The 17122-nt window shown below is 40.7% G+C and overlaps 2 protein-coding genes across 2 annotated transcripts in view; one reads left to right on the top strand and one right to left on the bottom strand.

The window, feature by feature from the left end:
* LOC131223778 (uncharacterized) overlaps nucleotides 1–10424 on the bottom strand; it is a 41485-nt gene extending 31061 nt beyond the window's left edge. Inside the window, exons 1-7 of the mRNA XM_058219313.1 lie at nucleotides 9081–10424; nucleotides 4711–4821; nucleotides 3866–4077; nucleotides 3547–3760; nucleotides 2756–2993; nucleotides 1777–1927; nucleotides 1375–1680 (exon numbers count right to left, since the gene is read on the bottom strand). Of these exons, the coding sequence (XP_058075296.1) occupies nucleotides 1375–1680; nucleotides 1777–1927; nucleotides 2756–2993; nucleotides 3547–3760; nucleotides 3866–4077; nucleotides 4711–4821; nucleotides 9081–10389 (2541 nt within the window). The 5' untranslated portion in view covers nucleotides 10390–10424. The remainder of the gene's footprint in view (nucleotides 1–1374; nucleotides 1681–1776; nucleotides 1928–2755; nucleotides 2994–3546; nucleotides 3761–3865; nucleotides 4078–4710; nucleotides 4822–9080) is intronic.
* A 5041-nt stretch (nucleotides 10425–15465) lies between these two features.
* Nucleotides 15466–16386, top strand: LOC131223705 (serine/arginine-rich SC35-like splicing factor SCL28). The gene is made up of 3 exons (XM_058219208.1): nucleotides 15466–15557; nucleotides 16028–16087; nucleotides 16131–16386. Exons 1-3 carry the CDS (start codon nucleotides 15466–15468, stop codon nucleotides 16384–16386), a joined length of 408 nt encoding a protein of 135 aa, XP_058075191.1.
* Nucleotides 16387–17122: the final 736 nt, after the last annotated feature.

Raw genomic sequence — 17122 nt, 5'->3', positions numbered from 1 at the left:
GTCTCCCCACACGATTTAAGCGTTTAACATCCAGTTGTCATCCAAACTATATATGGATCAAATGGGTGACATTTAGGTAGATTATTAGTTCATCTTATGGTGGTCTAGGCCCCAGCGGGGCTGGGTCAAGGTGAACGTAGATGGCTCTACGAGAGGAAACCCGCGTCCTTCTGGAGGGGGAGGAGTGGGAAGAGACTGTAATAGGGAATTCCTATTTGCATTTGCCTTTGGGTATGGTTGCAGTTCAAACATAAGGGTGGAATTTAGGGTGATTCTGGACGGCATGGCTTAGTGTGCGTAATTTGGGATCTCGAGAGTGGAGATTACCAGCGACTCTAATTCGGCTGTGGCGGCCCTCGCCAATAAGACCCATGGGTCCTGCTCCTTGTGGTATGGGAGGAAGAGGATAGATGCTCTTAGACACACCATGGAAGTACGAATCTCTCATACTCCAAGGGAAGCCAGCGCGGTTGCGGACGGGCTAGCCCGATTGGGTAGTGATCGAATCCCGATTGGGGCCGATCTTCCCATCTACGGAATCCCTTCTTTCCATCATCAAGGGGCATATGTTGCTGGGCAGAGTAGGTCTAGGCTACCTTCGTGAGGTCTAATCATCTCAGGGTCTTTGCTTTCCTTTCACATACAGGATAGGCGGGCCGCCCCTCTTTTTTGTTGCTGGCCCTGCTGGAAATAGTTCTAGCACTAGTACAGCCTTGTGCGACCTTTTGGAATTCAAAAATAAAAAATAAAAAATGTCCTGTTTATATATATATATATATATATATATATATATATATATATATATATATATATATATATATATATATATTCAGGCTAGTAGAGTCCGATGGACTTAATGACTTGTTTAGCAGATCAGATCAATCAGAGGTTATGGGCCATCGGTAAGATTTGGACAAGAATTCTCAATGCTAGGCATGCTCTCCCATCGACTCATATGGTGTGGGCCTTGTGAGTTTTGAATCAGCATGATTTTAGGCGTGTCTCAATGGATTCATGGTTTGGATGATACACAAATATTACAGTGAGCATAAAAATATTCCTCCAGCCAAAATTTTACTGCTACCGTACACTCGACTCTAACGAATAATTAATTTCTTGTTTTTTAATTTTTTTTATTTTTTATTTTATTTAAATAAATAAATTAAAAAAACCTATCAGATCTTACGAGCCCACCCATCCAAGACATTCAGCATGTACTATAAAGATTACTATTGTTGGCAGAGCCACCCCCTGATGATATATTGGATCATGCACATTTATTCCAGTTTCCACATCCGAAAAGTGAGCGCCGAGAATGTCTCATTCATGTGAGTGCATCAGGAAACCTGGAAGCGATTGCAGCTTTCATCTCTACCTTCCATCAACGATCATCGTCATGGTAACTTGATTCACCGAGAATATTCCATTGCTGACCGGAGATAAGTGTGATTCTACATGACTTCTCCCTAGACTAAATGCAGGTTGGTTCGGTGTTGGAAGAGATGTTGACTGACCCAGCATGAGAACTACAGAAGACATGGATGGACGGTCCGTTTCGCATTCTTGCACACATAGGAGCCCCACATGGATGCAACGTAACACTTCGGACATTGAACATGGATCACCCATCGATGGATCCATCAGCTCCAGAATCTTGTCTTCTTTCCACAATCTCCATGCCTAGAACAACATCATGGTCAACCAATTTCCAATGAAGATAGATTGACTATCACCATTCAAAAGAAAGAAAGGAAAAGAGTGTTTAGATTCACTTACATATCCCAGAAGGTTTAGAAAGTGCTCATGATAATAAAAGCTGTTGTTCTTTTTACCACTCACAATCTCTAAAAGCAAGACACCAAAGCTAAAGACATCGGATTTCTCTGAAAATCGCCCTTCCATTGCATATTCTGGGGCCATGTACCCGCTGCATTTCACCATTTTGCATATTGTACTTAGAAGAATGAAGTTTACAATAATTGAAACCAATCAAATGACTAATTGAAGGCATAGATTGGGTGGTTCCATGTGTTTCTTTTATTACCTCTTTCTTTCCCGTTGCATTTCAAACTCAAGCTACTCTTTCATATAGCACCTTGAGTTTGAGGGAGGGTATTAGGATCGATACAGCTGTATGAAAATCGTATATATTTACTAACTTTACTGAGGATTTTAGAACTAATCACTACTGATTGAATGGTTAGTTGTGAACTTCTTTTTCAAAAACAAGATAAGAAATGGAAAGGAGGTCTTGACAAAAATGATTAACGGGCTTTCTCCACAGAAAACATCCCAACATTGTACCAGAATGTCTGATCTGTGACATTCATCAGTTAGGGCTCAGCACAACGTGCCCTCACACAAAAATCATGCTGGTCCGCTAGTCATGTGGGCCATTAGTCTACATTGAATATCAACTACTGATCAGTTGTTTTCTTCAGCTTTCCATTTTCTCATACACAAGTGCTGACCGACTAGATAAATAGACTGGACTGATCTTTAAAAAAATAAAAATAAAAATAAAAATTCTGGCCTGTCCATGTTTATGGCTGGCAAGACCTCGATGAATGGCCTGGATCTTGCCATTATCCAATGTGGGAATGTTTGAGGCCCCAATCAAAGCAGAACCAATTTTCTAACATAGTTAAAACAAAAATCAAAACAGAAGGGTGAAATGATTTGCAGAGAAATGTATTTCCAACTACTGACTACAACAGAAATGAAACAGTTATTTTAGTGAAACAGCTGCACTTACTAGGTACCAACCACCCTATTAGTATTTGCAAGATTTTGATTGCCTCCAAAAATCTTCGCCATGCCGAAGTCTGAAATTTTAGGGTTCATTTCTCCATCCAATAGAATGTTACTAGCCTTGAGATCCCTGTGAATAACCCTTAATCTAGAATCTCGGTGAAGATAAAGAAGCCCTCGAGCAATCCCTTCAATGATTTTAAAGCGTTTCGCCCAATCAAGCTGTGGCTGTTTGCTTGGATCTGAAGATAGAGAGATAAACATGCTTATGGACTCAATTCTATATTTGGAATGCAAATGACTTTCACCAATTGAATATGATACCATGCTTTAAATGTAATTTATAGAACGTGAAGTATAGACAATCCAACCAAGCTTTAGTTTGTGCAACAAATAGGACGTCTGATTTGGCCCATGGTGAGCCCATGGTGAAATGAAGATAACCACAGTAGCTTCCTCATCAAATGAACTTAACCATTAGGTTTGTTATATTCAGGACCTGATCTAATTAGCAATTTTAATCAGATGGCTGGGATCATCAGACAGGAGAGAGATTATGGCATGCTCATTATTTAGAGGTGTGCCACTGTTGTGTCAGATAGGTAAATATTGATATGCTTCTTGGTTGTCACATTTTATTACTTATTCAATTGAGGTCTGTTTTGGTAAAAAAAAAGAAAAAAAAGATAGGTAAATATTGCACTGTGTAATACCTATTCTTCAAATGCATTCCCCTTTCCCTAAATAAATTCTCAATAGCGTAGCAAAGATAATTGAGTTAAAGCATGAACGAACCGAAGAGAAAGGCATCCAAGCTTTTGTTTAGCATGTACTCATATATGAGTATTTTTTCATCTCCTTCAACGCAATACCCCAACAGCCTAACAAGATTCCTGTGCTGAAGTTTTGATATCAATAAAATCTCATTCTTGAACTCTTCTACGCCTTGATTAGACCTTTCGGAAAGTCTTTTAACAGCTACTACTTGTTCTCCACCCAGCAACTTGCCCTGAAACAAGCACCAGATGCTGAAAAAACACTTGGGAAAGAAAGGAATGACCTTATTTTAAGTCCATATTGTACAATAGAAATGGCCATCCTTATAAAACAGTACCTTGTATACAGGGCCAAAACCCCCCTTCCCAATCTTATTTTCATCACTGAAGTTATCTGTAGCAATTCTAATTCCAGCAAAGTGGAATAATGGTAATTCAAAACCTTTTCCATGATTCCCTCCATCTCTATGCACATTTGCAACTGAAAGATCTTTTGGTTCTTCGACATCATTCTTTATAGTAGAGCGTCTCCAGAAGTTCTTTTTCTTCTCTGGTTTTGGAGTGGACAATAAATCATAATAAATAATAATTACAGGGAAATGTTCTTAAATGAAGAAATAATAAGCTTAGAGATTTTCTAATCGATATCCCACACACATATATAAAGCATCCCACAATACATGCCAACACACGTGCCAGCATGGCATATGGGTACTAGATGCAAGCCGTTAGCTTTGAATCCTCCAACCATCATCCATTGTTTACTTGGTTTTGGTATTGGTGGCTGGAATACGAAAAGAAACTTCCAAGTCTTTCAGCTTCAAACTTTCACATATATATTTCCAAAGAAAGGAACTTAGTTTCGGACCAATACGCTTGGTGGAAGTTCGAGTGAGAGTTGTGAAGTTTTCGTTAGGGAACCAACACGTGTAAATGATCTCTACCACTCCTTTTTTTAGGCCAAAAATTCTGGCTCAGGCCATTTGTCTGTTTGTAATATTTCAGCGGCTATTATGAGTGGACCAACATGATTTTGGTCCAGAGCATCTAACAGGTCAAACCCACCTGATAGATGACTGGGATCTTGCACCCCTGTGCTGAGCTGAGCATGCATGTGATGGCCTCTTGATGGAATACCTTATACGTGAACGTGGGCCTAGCACACTTTTTTAGGAATATGTACCTCTGTTTTTAACCGTCCACATCCAAAGAAGGTAAGCGGAGCCAAGCAAAACTGCAATCCCTATAATTGTTATTACAATGATGATTGACCGTGGAAGTTTTTCTTTGTCACCTGCATTCGGAGAATTAAAAGAAATCTCATATAAAATTATTTTCTTCAAATGGTTAAAAATGTAAGAAGAATGGATAAGGGGGTCCCTCTGATTTAATAAGAAACTAAGATGGGTATAAAATACTCAATGAGAGGCCCAATCAGTTCATGCATGAGATCCAGTCTACCAGGTACGAAATTAATCCTAACCATCTAAAACTTTATGGAATAATTAGTCAAATCAGATCGGTGATCTTGCATAACATTTTGGATGGCTAGAATTGTCTGATCATAATGATCTTTTATCAATGGCCCAATTGTAAAGCCTGGTAATGAAACAATGGTTCAGATCAGCAAACACTGCCACCTGTAAACTTGGGTGTGACCGGATCTTCCCCAAAATTGTAAATTTTTTATATGGTCGTTGCAAGGGATGACTCTATAAGAGGTGATAATTATAACAACTGTAAAAGTTTGCAAAGCTCAGGTGGGCCACACCACGTGGACAATGTAAAGTCACAACTAAACCACTAAATTCAAAAGGAAACACGATCAGTCTGATTTTTGGCATGTCTCTAAATTCAAAGCAAGAGTATGGAGGTTCAAACATGTGTATAGAACCATTGTACATCGAGCAAATATGTAATCAATCAAGACCGTCCAAATCAAGGATCCCACTGTTCTTGGGTCTTATCCCAAAATAAGATTTAATTCACAATTCTAACTAGCTGATCAATGGACATCCGTGCAATGAGTTTAAACCATATTGAGAATTTTATTTTTAACCATCAAAGTCATGGCTAGGAAATAGACAATCAGAACCATCAATCAGTGTAAATTATGGGTCATATGGAACCTAGACTAGAATCTACGGTCTGTATAGTTTGAATTATATTATTTACATGCCACGTATGCAGCTTGTGGATGCGTACGATCAACCCTCTGTGGGTGAGCAAGGTGTATGGCACATTGGCCTTCTTCGAGGAAGGCGTATCAAATTGGAAAAGTCTTTGTTTGACGGTGGGATCTTTTGGTTGTCTTTTCTTTTGTTTGCTTGAGTGTGGGGTCGTTTGGGGTGAGTTTTGAAAGATGGGGAGCGTTCTGGATGGTCTGCAGAGCCTTCTGCTCTCTCCAAACTTGTTGACCAAATCTCCGCGGGACCCACTGTATTGTATATATAACATCCACTCCGTCCATCAGATTCCATACTTCATTCTAGATACAAGAGGGTAAAATCATCCAGATCCACAACTAGTGTGGGCTACACCACAGGAGCAACGAGGATGGGACTCCAACCATAGGTTTGTGTGTGGGGCCATCATGGTGTGTAAAATTTATCAAACCTGATAATCAGGTGTAACTCAGCATGATGAAGAGAAGATTCAAAACTTAGACTGATCCAAGTTCAGGTGGGCACACTGCATGATCTTAGAGGTTTTATGAGCAGTTTTACATTGTTGGGTGTCGTTGGAATTTTCTATAGTGCTGATGATTTGTAGTTCAAAAAAGGGTTCTCATCTGATGGATGGAGTGGATTTACATACACAACATGATGAGCCCTACATAGTGTCGGTGTTTTACTCGTTAGGCAAAACATGTGCTGTCTACCTGGGGTATTGAAACAAAAGAAAAGTCTTGCAGGAACGGGTCTCCAAAATCCACGATAGAGGGCGTGGTCCTCTTTCCACTTTTTTTTGGGGGCCACACTGAGATTTACATTGTTCTCGTTGGTAGGTGTCATTGGAATTTTCTGTAGGGCTGATGATTTTGTATATATGGCTCAGATAAGGGTTCTCACCTGATGGATGGAGTGGATTTACATATACAGCACGACGAGCCCTACATAATGTCGATGTTTTACTTGTTTGGCAAAACATGTGCTGTCTACCTGGGGGTATTGAAACAAAAGAAAAGTCTTGTAGGAACGGGTCTCCAAAACATGTGCCGTATACCTGGGGGTATTGAAACAAGTCGCCATCTACACCTAAGAAAATTTATGATATAAGAGAAATTTTGTTCCACGAAGATGTGTTCCGATGTATGCTGTTTGGATACGTTATTTAAGTTATGCTGTCAGAACATGGAGTAAAAGGGAGTATGGCATGTAACATATCTGAGGAACTTAAAATGGATAAAGGCACATGTAGTGTTTGTGGAGCGTGAAATATTGACAAAATAAACACACGTGAAATATGAAAGACGCTTGAAGATTAATAGTTAAAAATAAAAATAAGAAATAAAGAAACTGTTATGCATGTGGACATATCAATAGTAAGCTTTTCTTGTCTTTACTTGGCGTTTGTTCGAAGAAAGATCATAGTAAAAGGCTCAGATGATTGAAATTGAAAAGCAAGGTTAATTGGGGCACTTTAACTTTACCAAACGCCATAATATCACCATCGTTTTTTATCAATTGTCAGCGGTTGGAATGATCAATAGGTACTTAAATAATTCAATTGAAGAATTAAAAGCTCTTATGAAATGATGATGATACTTCCCAACCATTGGAATAATTGGTGAATGGAAGGAATTGTATCACCATTTTTATTCAATCATCATCATCACATCATCAAAGAGCAATTAATTGGGGTCAATTACATGAATCCTTTTCGTAATTTTGCTCTATCAAGGTCCATGACTTTAGTTAGTCCATGGGTCATCAAGTCTTTTCTTCCCACCAGAAGCAGTTGGTCGAATTGTTCAACTCTAGAAAATTGCAGGAATCGTTGTAAAACATGGATTCTTATCTATCATATATAACTTAAACAATCATGATAGACTTCAGTTGTTATTCTGCTGATGATTTAAAAAATTAAAATTAAAATTAATAAATAAATAATCGATTTTACTTGGGAAAATGTAAAGAAGTAGGAAAACAGACTCACCAAGTTCAGAATTGGCAAGACGAATGCAAAGCTCCTCCCCTTTGGAAGAAAATTCCTGTATATCAATCAAACTGTCGACCTATATCATGCAAGCAATCCCGCTAACGTATGCATAGGCAACACAGGAGCAGTTCTTCAAACACTCAGCTTCGCATCCTTTGGCATCATGAACGTCCAACCAATGGGCAAAATCTGGCAATTTCATCCTTCCCATCTTTAAAAACCCGTCTCCTTCCCCGACCATCATACTACTATTTCCATCTCTCTCACATTGTAATTGAGTTTTCCTCACGCACCCACCTGACCAGTTCCCCTTGCCCCATTCTTCAGCCGACTTGGGTCGGAACCCTCTCAAACATTCACAAATCGGCGAATTTGAGGGATTGCAGCTTCCGAAAAACCCACACATTCCATAAACATCACACTGACTAACGGATTGCGACCAACCATCTAACCAGTCCTTCCTATCTTCTCTTAACACCACTTCCTTGAATATTCCTGACCGATCTACCACATACCTTAGAATGGTAGACGGGGAATCAAAACTTAAGTACATTACTCCTTCAATATCCCTATCAGGTTCAAGGGAAAATCCGTTAAGGTATACAGAATTCATGTTGGGTATCCCCACGAACATCTGCCCATTCCATTGCCCACTTCTCCAAATTGGATGAGACCCATTGTAGAGAAAAACTTGTGGTATTTTCTGCTGTTCAAGGCCTACAGAGAACTTCCCTGGTGCCGGATCATCTGCGTTCTTCCAATCAAAGGAAGTTCATAATAAAAGGTTTGGATGATTGAAATTGGAAAAGTGGGGTTAAGTGGGACACTTCCTTTAACCTTTTATAAGGCCATAAGATCATTGTCATTTTATTTTTTTTAATTATTATTAATTGTGAATGGTTGGAATGATCAATTTTGCAACCACTTTAGGATCAAACGCATGTTTAAATCATTCATTTGAAGATTTAAAAAACTGGTATGGAATATTAATGATACTTACCAGCTATTAATTAGATAATTGGTAGATCAAAGGAACAGTATCACCATTGAACCATAGTAGCAACTAATTCTGTTCAATCGCATGAATTCTATTTCTCCTGTCCACTCTATCAACAGCCATGATTTAGCAAGGCCATATATAGGTCATAAGTCCTTTCTTCCTACCATTTTTGTTCAATAAGATATTGAAAGTAGATGATGAACTTGTTCAATTCTGGAAAATTAAAACATGGGTTCTTATCTATCAAACATAACCTAAATTCTCATGACAGACTTCAGCTGTTAGCATTTCAATCTAAAACGTTCTGATGATGAGTTCTTTAAAATGAAAATAAAATAAAATAAAATTAATTTTACTTGTGAAGATGCAGAGAAGCAAGAAAACAGGCTCACCAAGTTCAGAGTTGTCAAGACGAATGTAAAGCTCCTCCCCTCCTGAAGAAAATTCCTGTATATCAATCATACCATCGGCCCATATCATGCATCCAATCTCGCTAACATGTGCATAGGCGACACAGGAGCAGTTCTTCAAACACTCAGCTTCACATCCTTCGGCATCAGGAACGTCCAACCAATCGGCAAAATCTGGCAATTTCACCATTTCCATCTTTAGAAACCCCTCTCCCTCCCCATCCATCATACTAATATTTCCAGGTTTCTCACATTGTAATTGAGTTCTCCTCACGCACCCACCTGACCAGTTCCCTTTCCCCCATTCTTCAGCTGACTTGGGTTGGAATCCTCTCAAACATGCACAAATTGGCAAATTTGAGGGATTGCAGCTTCCGAAGGACCCACACATTCCATAAACATCGCACTGATTATTGGATTGCCACCAGTTAAGGAACCAGTCCTTTGTATCTTCTCTTAATATCAGTTCCCTCAACATTCCTGACCAATCTACCACATACCTTGCAATGAGAGATGGGAAATCATAAGTTAAGTACATCATTCCTTCATCTGTATCAGTTTCAAGGGCGAATCCTTTCAGGTAGTCAGAAGTCATGTGAGGTAACCCCACGAACATCCGTCCATTCCATTGCCCACTTCTCCAAATTCGACGAGACCCATTGTAGAGAAAAAGTTGTGGTACTTTCTGCCGTTCAAGGCCGAAAGAAAACTTCCCCGGGGCCGGATCGTCTTCACTCTTCCATGATGTTATGGACCGTTGCTTGCCCGTCTCTAGATAAACACCAACCTTCATCTTTGCCATAAAGGTGTCCGTAGGATGATCAAAGCTTTGCCATAAGGTTCTTCGTCGGCCATTAGCTGAAGCTCCTTCAGTCAAAATGAGGTTACTTGAACCTAAGAGCATTGCAGTCAAATTCTTCGAGGTAGTAGAAATGCTTGATGACCATAGAGTGTTTCTGCTTCCATCAAGAATCACAAGATTTCCATCGCCACCAATCGATAGGATGCCAGAAGAATCAGTGAGTGGGTTTTCTCTATTAGCCACCCATACGACCGTTGGGCTCTGAACATTTGTGTACCATATCCCAACGTAACGGTTTTTTGAGGTGCCTGGGCTGAAGAACCCTAATTCAAAGTTTCCACCTTCCGAAACTAGCGTTTGGCCATCTTTGAGAGATTGGTTTGGGGATAGGAAGTCAAGTGAAGTGCAAGATGGGGAGAGAAATAAGGAGAAGAGAAAGATAAAGAGAGAAGAAACAAGAAACCTCATTTTTCCTGTTTTACTACTCATAACGATCGAAATTCTTGCACAGATTATGTTGTTTGGAGTGTACGCTTATGGCGTTATATCTGTTATTTATCATTTCTTCATGTGTTAGCGAGTAGTTTCCATGAAAGACCGCTGCCGTACTTGGAAACATTTCGTCAACAAATCTCAACTGTTCATGTAGCTTTTTTCATCCAAGCCATCCACAACCATCAAAGATTCAACAGACAGACGTCACGTATATCTTAGAATCCTCTCCGTCAAATTGGGGGGTCGCACTGGGCGGCTACAAGAGAAAAATGGGGCGCGGATTAGATACTGACAAGGTCAGTAACCAAATCGCTACTGAAGTGACGTCACCAAGCTCTGTGGACCCCACCATGATGCGTGTGTTGTATCCATACCGTCCAACCATTTGTAGAGATCATTTTATGGCATGAGAAAAAGAAAGAGATAGATCTAAGGTTCAAGTGGACCCACTACAGAAAACCGTGGGATAGTCACACCCACCGTTGAAACATTTATAGGGCCTACCATGGTTTTTTTTTTAGATCCAACTTATTCATAAGTAAACATAGAGATAGATGACGTGAAAACAAAAATATAAGCTTCATCGGAAACTTCTGTGGCCCCTAGGAAGTTTTGAACGGTGGATGTCACTGTCCCCACTTTTTTCTATGGTGGGGTCCACTTTAACTTTAGATCTATGTCGTTATTTTTCTCATAACATAAAATGATCTCTCCAAATGGATGGACGGTATGGATACAACACACGCATCATGGTAGGGTCCACATAGCTTGGTGACGTCACCTCGGGAGTGATTTGTCTCTTGACCTTGTCAGTGTCTAATCCGCGCCCAGAATAATGGTCAATAGTGAACGTGGGGCTGACCATGAGTTTGCCGCGTACTTACACTTATTTTATTTATTTATTTATTATTATTATTTTCAGGTATTGACCCCGCGGCAAGGAATTGACTTCGAGGCCGATTCCTCTATATTAATGATGGAGAATGCTTTTTTCAGAATGCGTGGGCCCACCGTGAGATACGGACTAAGGCCAACCCGATCATAAGGTGTTCCCCTCAACCTGTGCCAAATTGGACGATCCAAAAAACACACTCGGGTCACAAAACCGAACGGTTGGGAGCTGCTGCGCTATTAGAACTTTCTAGATTGTGTACAGCACTTTACTTGTTTTGGACAAGCCATCTAATCAGGCCGAACGGACGCCCAAAAATCCAGCGTGTTTGACTTTTCGGTGGTATGGTAAATGCCGTGTAGAAAAGTAATAATTACTTCCCCGTGCATTTACAACTTTCCTGATTTGGCCACTTACTTTTTACACGAAAATCGAAAATATTATAAAATATCTGTGGGTCCCACTGTGATGTATTTCTCTTATCTACACCGTTCATCCATTATTCTAGTTGAATTCATAGGATGAGTAAAAAATTGAGGCATATCCAATACTCAGTGGGACCACGTCATACAAAAAAAGTTATCGAATACTTACCGTTAAAAACTTTGTAAGGCTATTGTTTCTTTTGGTGTGGGCCACTTGAGTGTTTGATCCACTTCATTTTTCGTCTAATACTCTAAAATATTGTAATAAAATAGACCGACGGAATGGATATATCATATGCATTACTTTGCAGTTCAAAAAATAAAATTATATCTTTTAAACCAATTTCACATGCACAAAGCCCTATGAATTTTCAAACACATTAAAATCGTAATAATTACCATTTCCAGTATTTTCCATTTCTTTGAAAAAACAAACAGGCCCTAAAATTAAGGTGGACCACACCAAGTAATTTTAGAGGTTTTAGAAGTGATTTTACATGATGTGGCGATTATTGTTTTGGATTGGGCTGATATTCAGAGAGAACACAAGGGGTTTCTCATCACTGATGGATACGGATTGGATGTGATCTTAACGGAATCGGATTGGCTGGTATACCACACATCAGCTATATATGCGTAGATACCTGAGGTGCCAAGGGGAGCGCCGACGCTCCTCGAGCTTCGAGTTGTACAAACGGTTCAAAGAAGATCACGTAACACCACAATATGTATTTATTATATCCGCACCTTTATCCATTTTTTTCAGGTCATTATAGAGCATTAGACAATAAATGATTCACATCCAAAGCTCAAATGGACCACACCAAAAGTAGCAGCGTGAATGATGACTTTCAATATGTTAATAATAATTTTCACCGTTAAAAAATTTGTAAGCCCGCTGTAACGTTTATTTTCCATCCAATTTGTTAATAAGGTCACAAATACATAGACAAAGAGGAAAAAAAAATTTCATATTATTCCGAAACTTGTGTGACCCCAAAAGGGTCGCAGTGGTAGACATTCAATCCCTCATTGCTTTTTGCAGCGTGGTCCAATTGATCTTTAGATCTGTCTTGCTTTTCATCTCAAGCCTTAAGACAGGCTCGCCAAAATGAATGGACGGTTTAGACATAATACATATCTCATGATGGGACCCATAAAACTTGTTGACGTCAATACACCAGCTATATAGCTGGTGCCTGCTAAACTAGTCACTCTCTTCCCATCAAAACATCACAATAGGCCCCACACAGCCTTGTTAATATTGGGAGCGGATCAGGTGTTACTCGCGTAACACTTTAGTGGGTGTTGCTCTAGCTGTGGGGCCCACCTTGATGTATGTGTTAAGGAAGCGAATTGGCTAGTGTACCACACACCACTGACCTGGCTGGTTTGTTGAGTTGTCAAGTTCTGAGTTCCCATCATGACATATATGTGTGTAATATCTAAACCATTCATCCATTTTTAGAGATTGTATGTCATAAGGCTTGAAACGAAAAATAAGACAAATCCAACGATCAAGTGAACCCGATTACAAAAAGCAACGTGGGACGGTTGCAACCCTCTCGGGATCACAAAAGTTTTGGAGTAATATGATATTTATTTTCCCTCTTCATTCATATCTGTGTGACCTTATGAACGGATTGGATGGAAAATAAATGTTATGATAGCCCTAATAATGTTTTAATGATGAGAATCATTATTGCCATTGTGATTTGTGATGTGGTTCACTTGTGCTTTGGATATGACTCATTTTTTGGATCATACTCTAAAATTTTCTCACCAAGCATATGAACCATATGGATATAATAAATACATTACTGTGGGGACCATGTAATTTAATCTCCTTTGAACTGTTACTACAACGCGGAGCTCTCAGCGCTCGTGCATGAAACGTACCCACACCAGCAAGGTCAGTGGTGTGTCGTACACTAGCCAATCTGTGTTGTATATACCCACCGGCTTGGAAACAGATTGGCTACTCCCCCTGCCACCAGCCCAGCGGCTAGTGGTCTGTGCTCTGTGGGCCCAACCATGACGTATGTGTTTCATCCATTTCGTTCATCCATTTTTTAAGATAATTTTAGGGCTTGATCCCAAAAATGAGAGGGATATAAATCTCAAGTGGACCACACCATAGGAAAATAATAGTGATTGGATGTCCACCATTAAAATCCTCTTAAGGTCCACTGTAATGTTTATTTGACATCAAATCTGTTGGTTAGGTCATACAGACCCAGATGAAGGGAACAAACAAAGATCAGCTTAATCCAAAACTTTTATGGCCCCCAAAAAGTTTTTAATGGTCGGCATTCATTCAACACTGTTTCCCATAATGTGGTCCACTTGAGACTGGGATATAACTCATTTTTTATCTCATACCATAAAATGATCTAGAAAAATATATTGATGGCATGGATGAAACACATACATCATGATGGGTCCCACAGAGCACTGACCACCCGCCATTGGCCGATGGCAGGGGGAGTAGCCAATCCGTATTCCACCGACTTCCCTTGCCCCCGGAAGCGGGTTGGCTGGTGACCACACACCACTAATGCGGTTGGTGTGTTGTAGTCACCAAATTCTATAGGTCCCATCATGAGGTGTGAATTATATCCAAATTATATTTAAATCGTCTGTTTACTTGGTGAGCTCATCATAAGGCTTCATCTTGAAAATAAGACAGATCTAAAAATCAATTGGACCACATTGTAAAAAAGTAATAGGGGATTGAACCCCTGCTATTAAAACCCTTTTGGGGTTACAGAGATTTTGGATCAATATTATATTTGTTTTTTCTCTTCATTCGGGTCCGTGTGACCTTATGAACAGATTTGGATGGAAAGTAAATGTTACGGTGGGGGGTAACAGGGTGAGAGGAGTCCACCTATCATTGAAGTGCATTTGTTGTGGCAAAGGTTTGGATCAGCAACCAACCACGGAGTTGTTGAATCGTTTATTCATCAACGAGAGCCTAGTGGTGAAGGGTTGGAGTCACTTCCGTGCAATTTTCAGGGTATCCCTCGCAGCGAACAAGCAACTCCACGAGAGGCTGAGCCGGTGGTGGCTCTCTCCTCTTCCGAAGATTAGCAATGTTGTATTGAGTGGGCTGGCCCATGTATAATCCTGTGGGAAATCTGGAAGACCAGAAATGCCATCAAATTTGATGGCAAACAGGTGCTGCCTAGGGCACCTAGTGCGAGTACCAAGTGGTGGATGGCATGCATGGCTTAGCAAGGGGTTGGCCTTGCCTAAAAGTCCTTCGATGACTGTCCCTTAGGGAGTTGGGGGTAACGCTCCCTACCCTTCTAAAAGAAGAGTTCACTGCTGTTAAGCGGATAAAACCAGGCAGGGTTTAGTAAAATTGAACATGGATGGATCAGTTAGGGGAAACCTGGGGATCTCAAAAGGCAGAGGAGTTTGCAGAGGGAAGCTTGGGACCTCATTTTCGCATTCTCGAGAAAAAAGAAATATCAGCTAAATCCAAAAGTTTTATGGCCCCCAAAAAGTTTTTAATGATCTACGTTCATTTAACCATGTTTCCTGTAATGTGGTCCACTTGAGATTGGGATATACCTAACTTTTAGTCTCATACCATAAAATGATCTAAAAAAATAAATGGACGGCATGGATGAAACACATACATCATGGTGGGGCCCATAGAGCACCAACCACCAGCCATTGGCCGATGGCGGGGGGAGCAACCAATCTGTTTCCCCTCTCGAAAGGCTAGTGGGGCCATAATCTGAAATGCACCCTGAACAAGAAATATTGGCCGCTGATATTTATAGTGGAATACGGGCAGTCTTCGTGGCCCATCTACAGGATCTCACAGAAGAAAGGTGGCTGTGATGGTCCTATTGCCTCTTCGAGTGGTCCCAGTGGGACCAAACATGCTGGAAAGTTCAAATGACAAAAGGATTGGCTAACAGAGACGGTTTGATCACTAGCTTTCCTATAGTTAAGAGTGGGTTGGTCGACTATCCCCACGGTGAATTTGATACAGGTAAAAAATCCTATCCGTCAAAGAACCTTACAGGTATTGAAATGTGAACTGTTGTTTCTCGCCATTCTTTGCATTGACGGTCAAGATCACCATTCTTGGGAATGTTTCATGGCCCACCCATGATGGGAACTACTAGATGAATAGCCTAAGCACCGATTGGAGAATCATTTGATTAATTCCAACTTATATTTTCACCTAATAACTCTCTCTCTCTCTCTCTCTCTCTCTCTCTCTCTCTCTCTCTCTCTCTCTCTCTGCAGCACTCGTCACCTGCTCTGCAGTGCTTGATTCTTTGTCTCTCCCCAGAGGGGAGGGGGATTCGAATGTAGGTCATGAATCACGCCACGAGAGGAGATTCAGGTACAGGTACGCTATCAAAATGAAACGAATGGCGAACGATTCCTCCTAGGCGATCTAAAGGAAGCGAATGGAGCCTCTTCGTGGGCAATCTTGCTTTTGACATCAAGGAGGACGATCTCAACAAAAGGTTCAGTCAGTTTGGGGATATCAATGACATTTACATCCCGACCTTCGTTCGGTCTGGAAGAAAGAAGGGATATGCTTTTGTTAGATTTCGAAACAAGGAGGATGCTCAGAAGGCGAAGGAAATGCTCAACGACCGCTTCATTGGTAGGCGCCGAATGGTTGTTAACGATGCATCGTAGAGAGCGGCCCCCAAACCCCAACCCCCCCCCCCCATTAGCATCCAAAATCCTAGGCCTAAGACTGCTTATGACCCTCCGCCTGACAATCCATCTCTTTCATCCAACACCGCAGGTAGGGTCCTTGTCCAAGCCACATCCAATGACCACAACCACATGTCCTATGCGGACGTTCTACACCCTCCCAATCTTCCAACTACCTATTCCTCCATTATTGTTCCCAAATGGATATCTGACAAGGGTAGGGCAGACATGGCCAATGCCATCGTGAGAGAGGTTCACAGTCCGATAGATGCTTCTAACAGCTTGACAGACATTCTGAAATCTTCCCCATTCAAATCTTCCCACCCTCATATCCAAAAGATTTTTGAATATGGCTATGCTATCAGCTTCAAATCAAGAGAAGGAGTTTTAGCTTTCTCCAAGTACCGCCTCCTCCACTAGAAAATGAATTTCAAAAATACCATAATATGGGGCCCAACGATGCTGATACCGGGCAGGGGAATCTAGATTCTGATTGGGGGTATTCCCTTACACGCCTGGAGTGAACATACTATCGAGCAGGTTACTTAACAGATGGGGACCGTCATTGAGCTGGACAGGGGTTCTCTAGACGAAACAAATCGCTGGTTTGCCCGAGCTAAAATTATACCACACCGGAATGATCAACCTTTCACGGTCTCCAAACTCCTTATATAAGGAAGATCATACCAGATTCTGTCTTTTTTTATTGTTATTG

The sequence above is a fragment of the Magnolia sinica genome, chromosome 1, assembly GCF_029962835.1.
Source record: "Magnolia sinica isolate HGM2019 chromosome 1, MsV1, whole genome shotgun sequence".
Classification (NCBI taxonomy): domain Eukaryota; kingdom Viridiplantae; phylum Streptophyta; class Magnoliopsida; order Magnoliales; family Magnoliaceae; genus Magnolia; species Magnolia sinica.
This window is presented reverse-complemented; position numbering and strand designations above follow the sequence as displayed.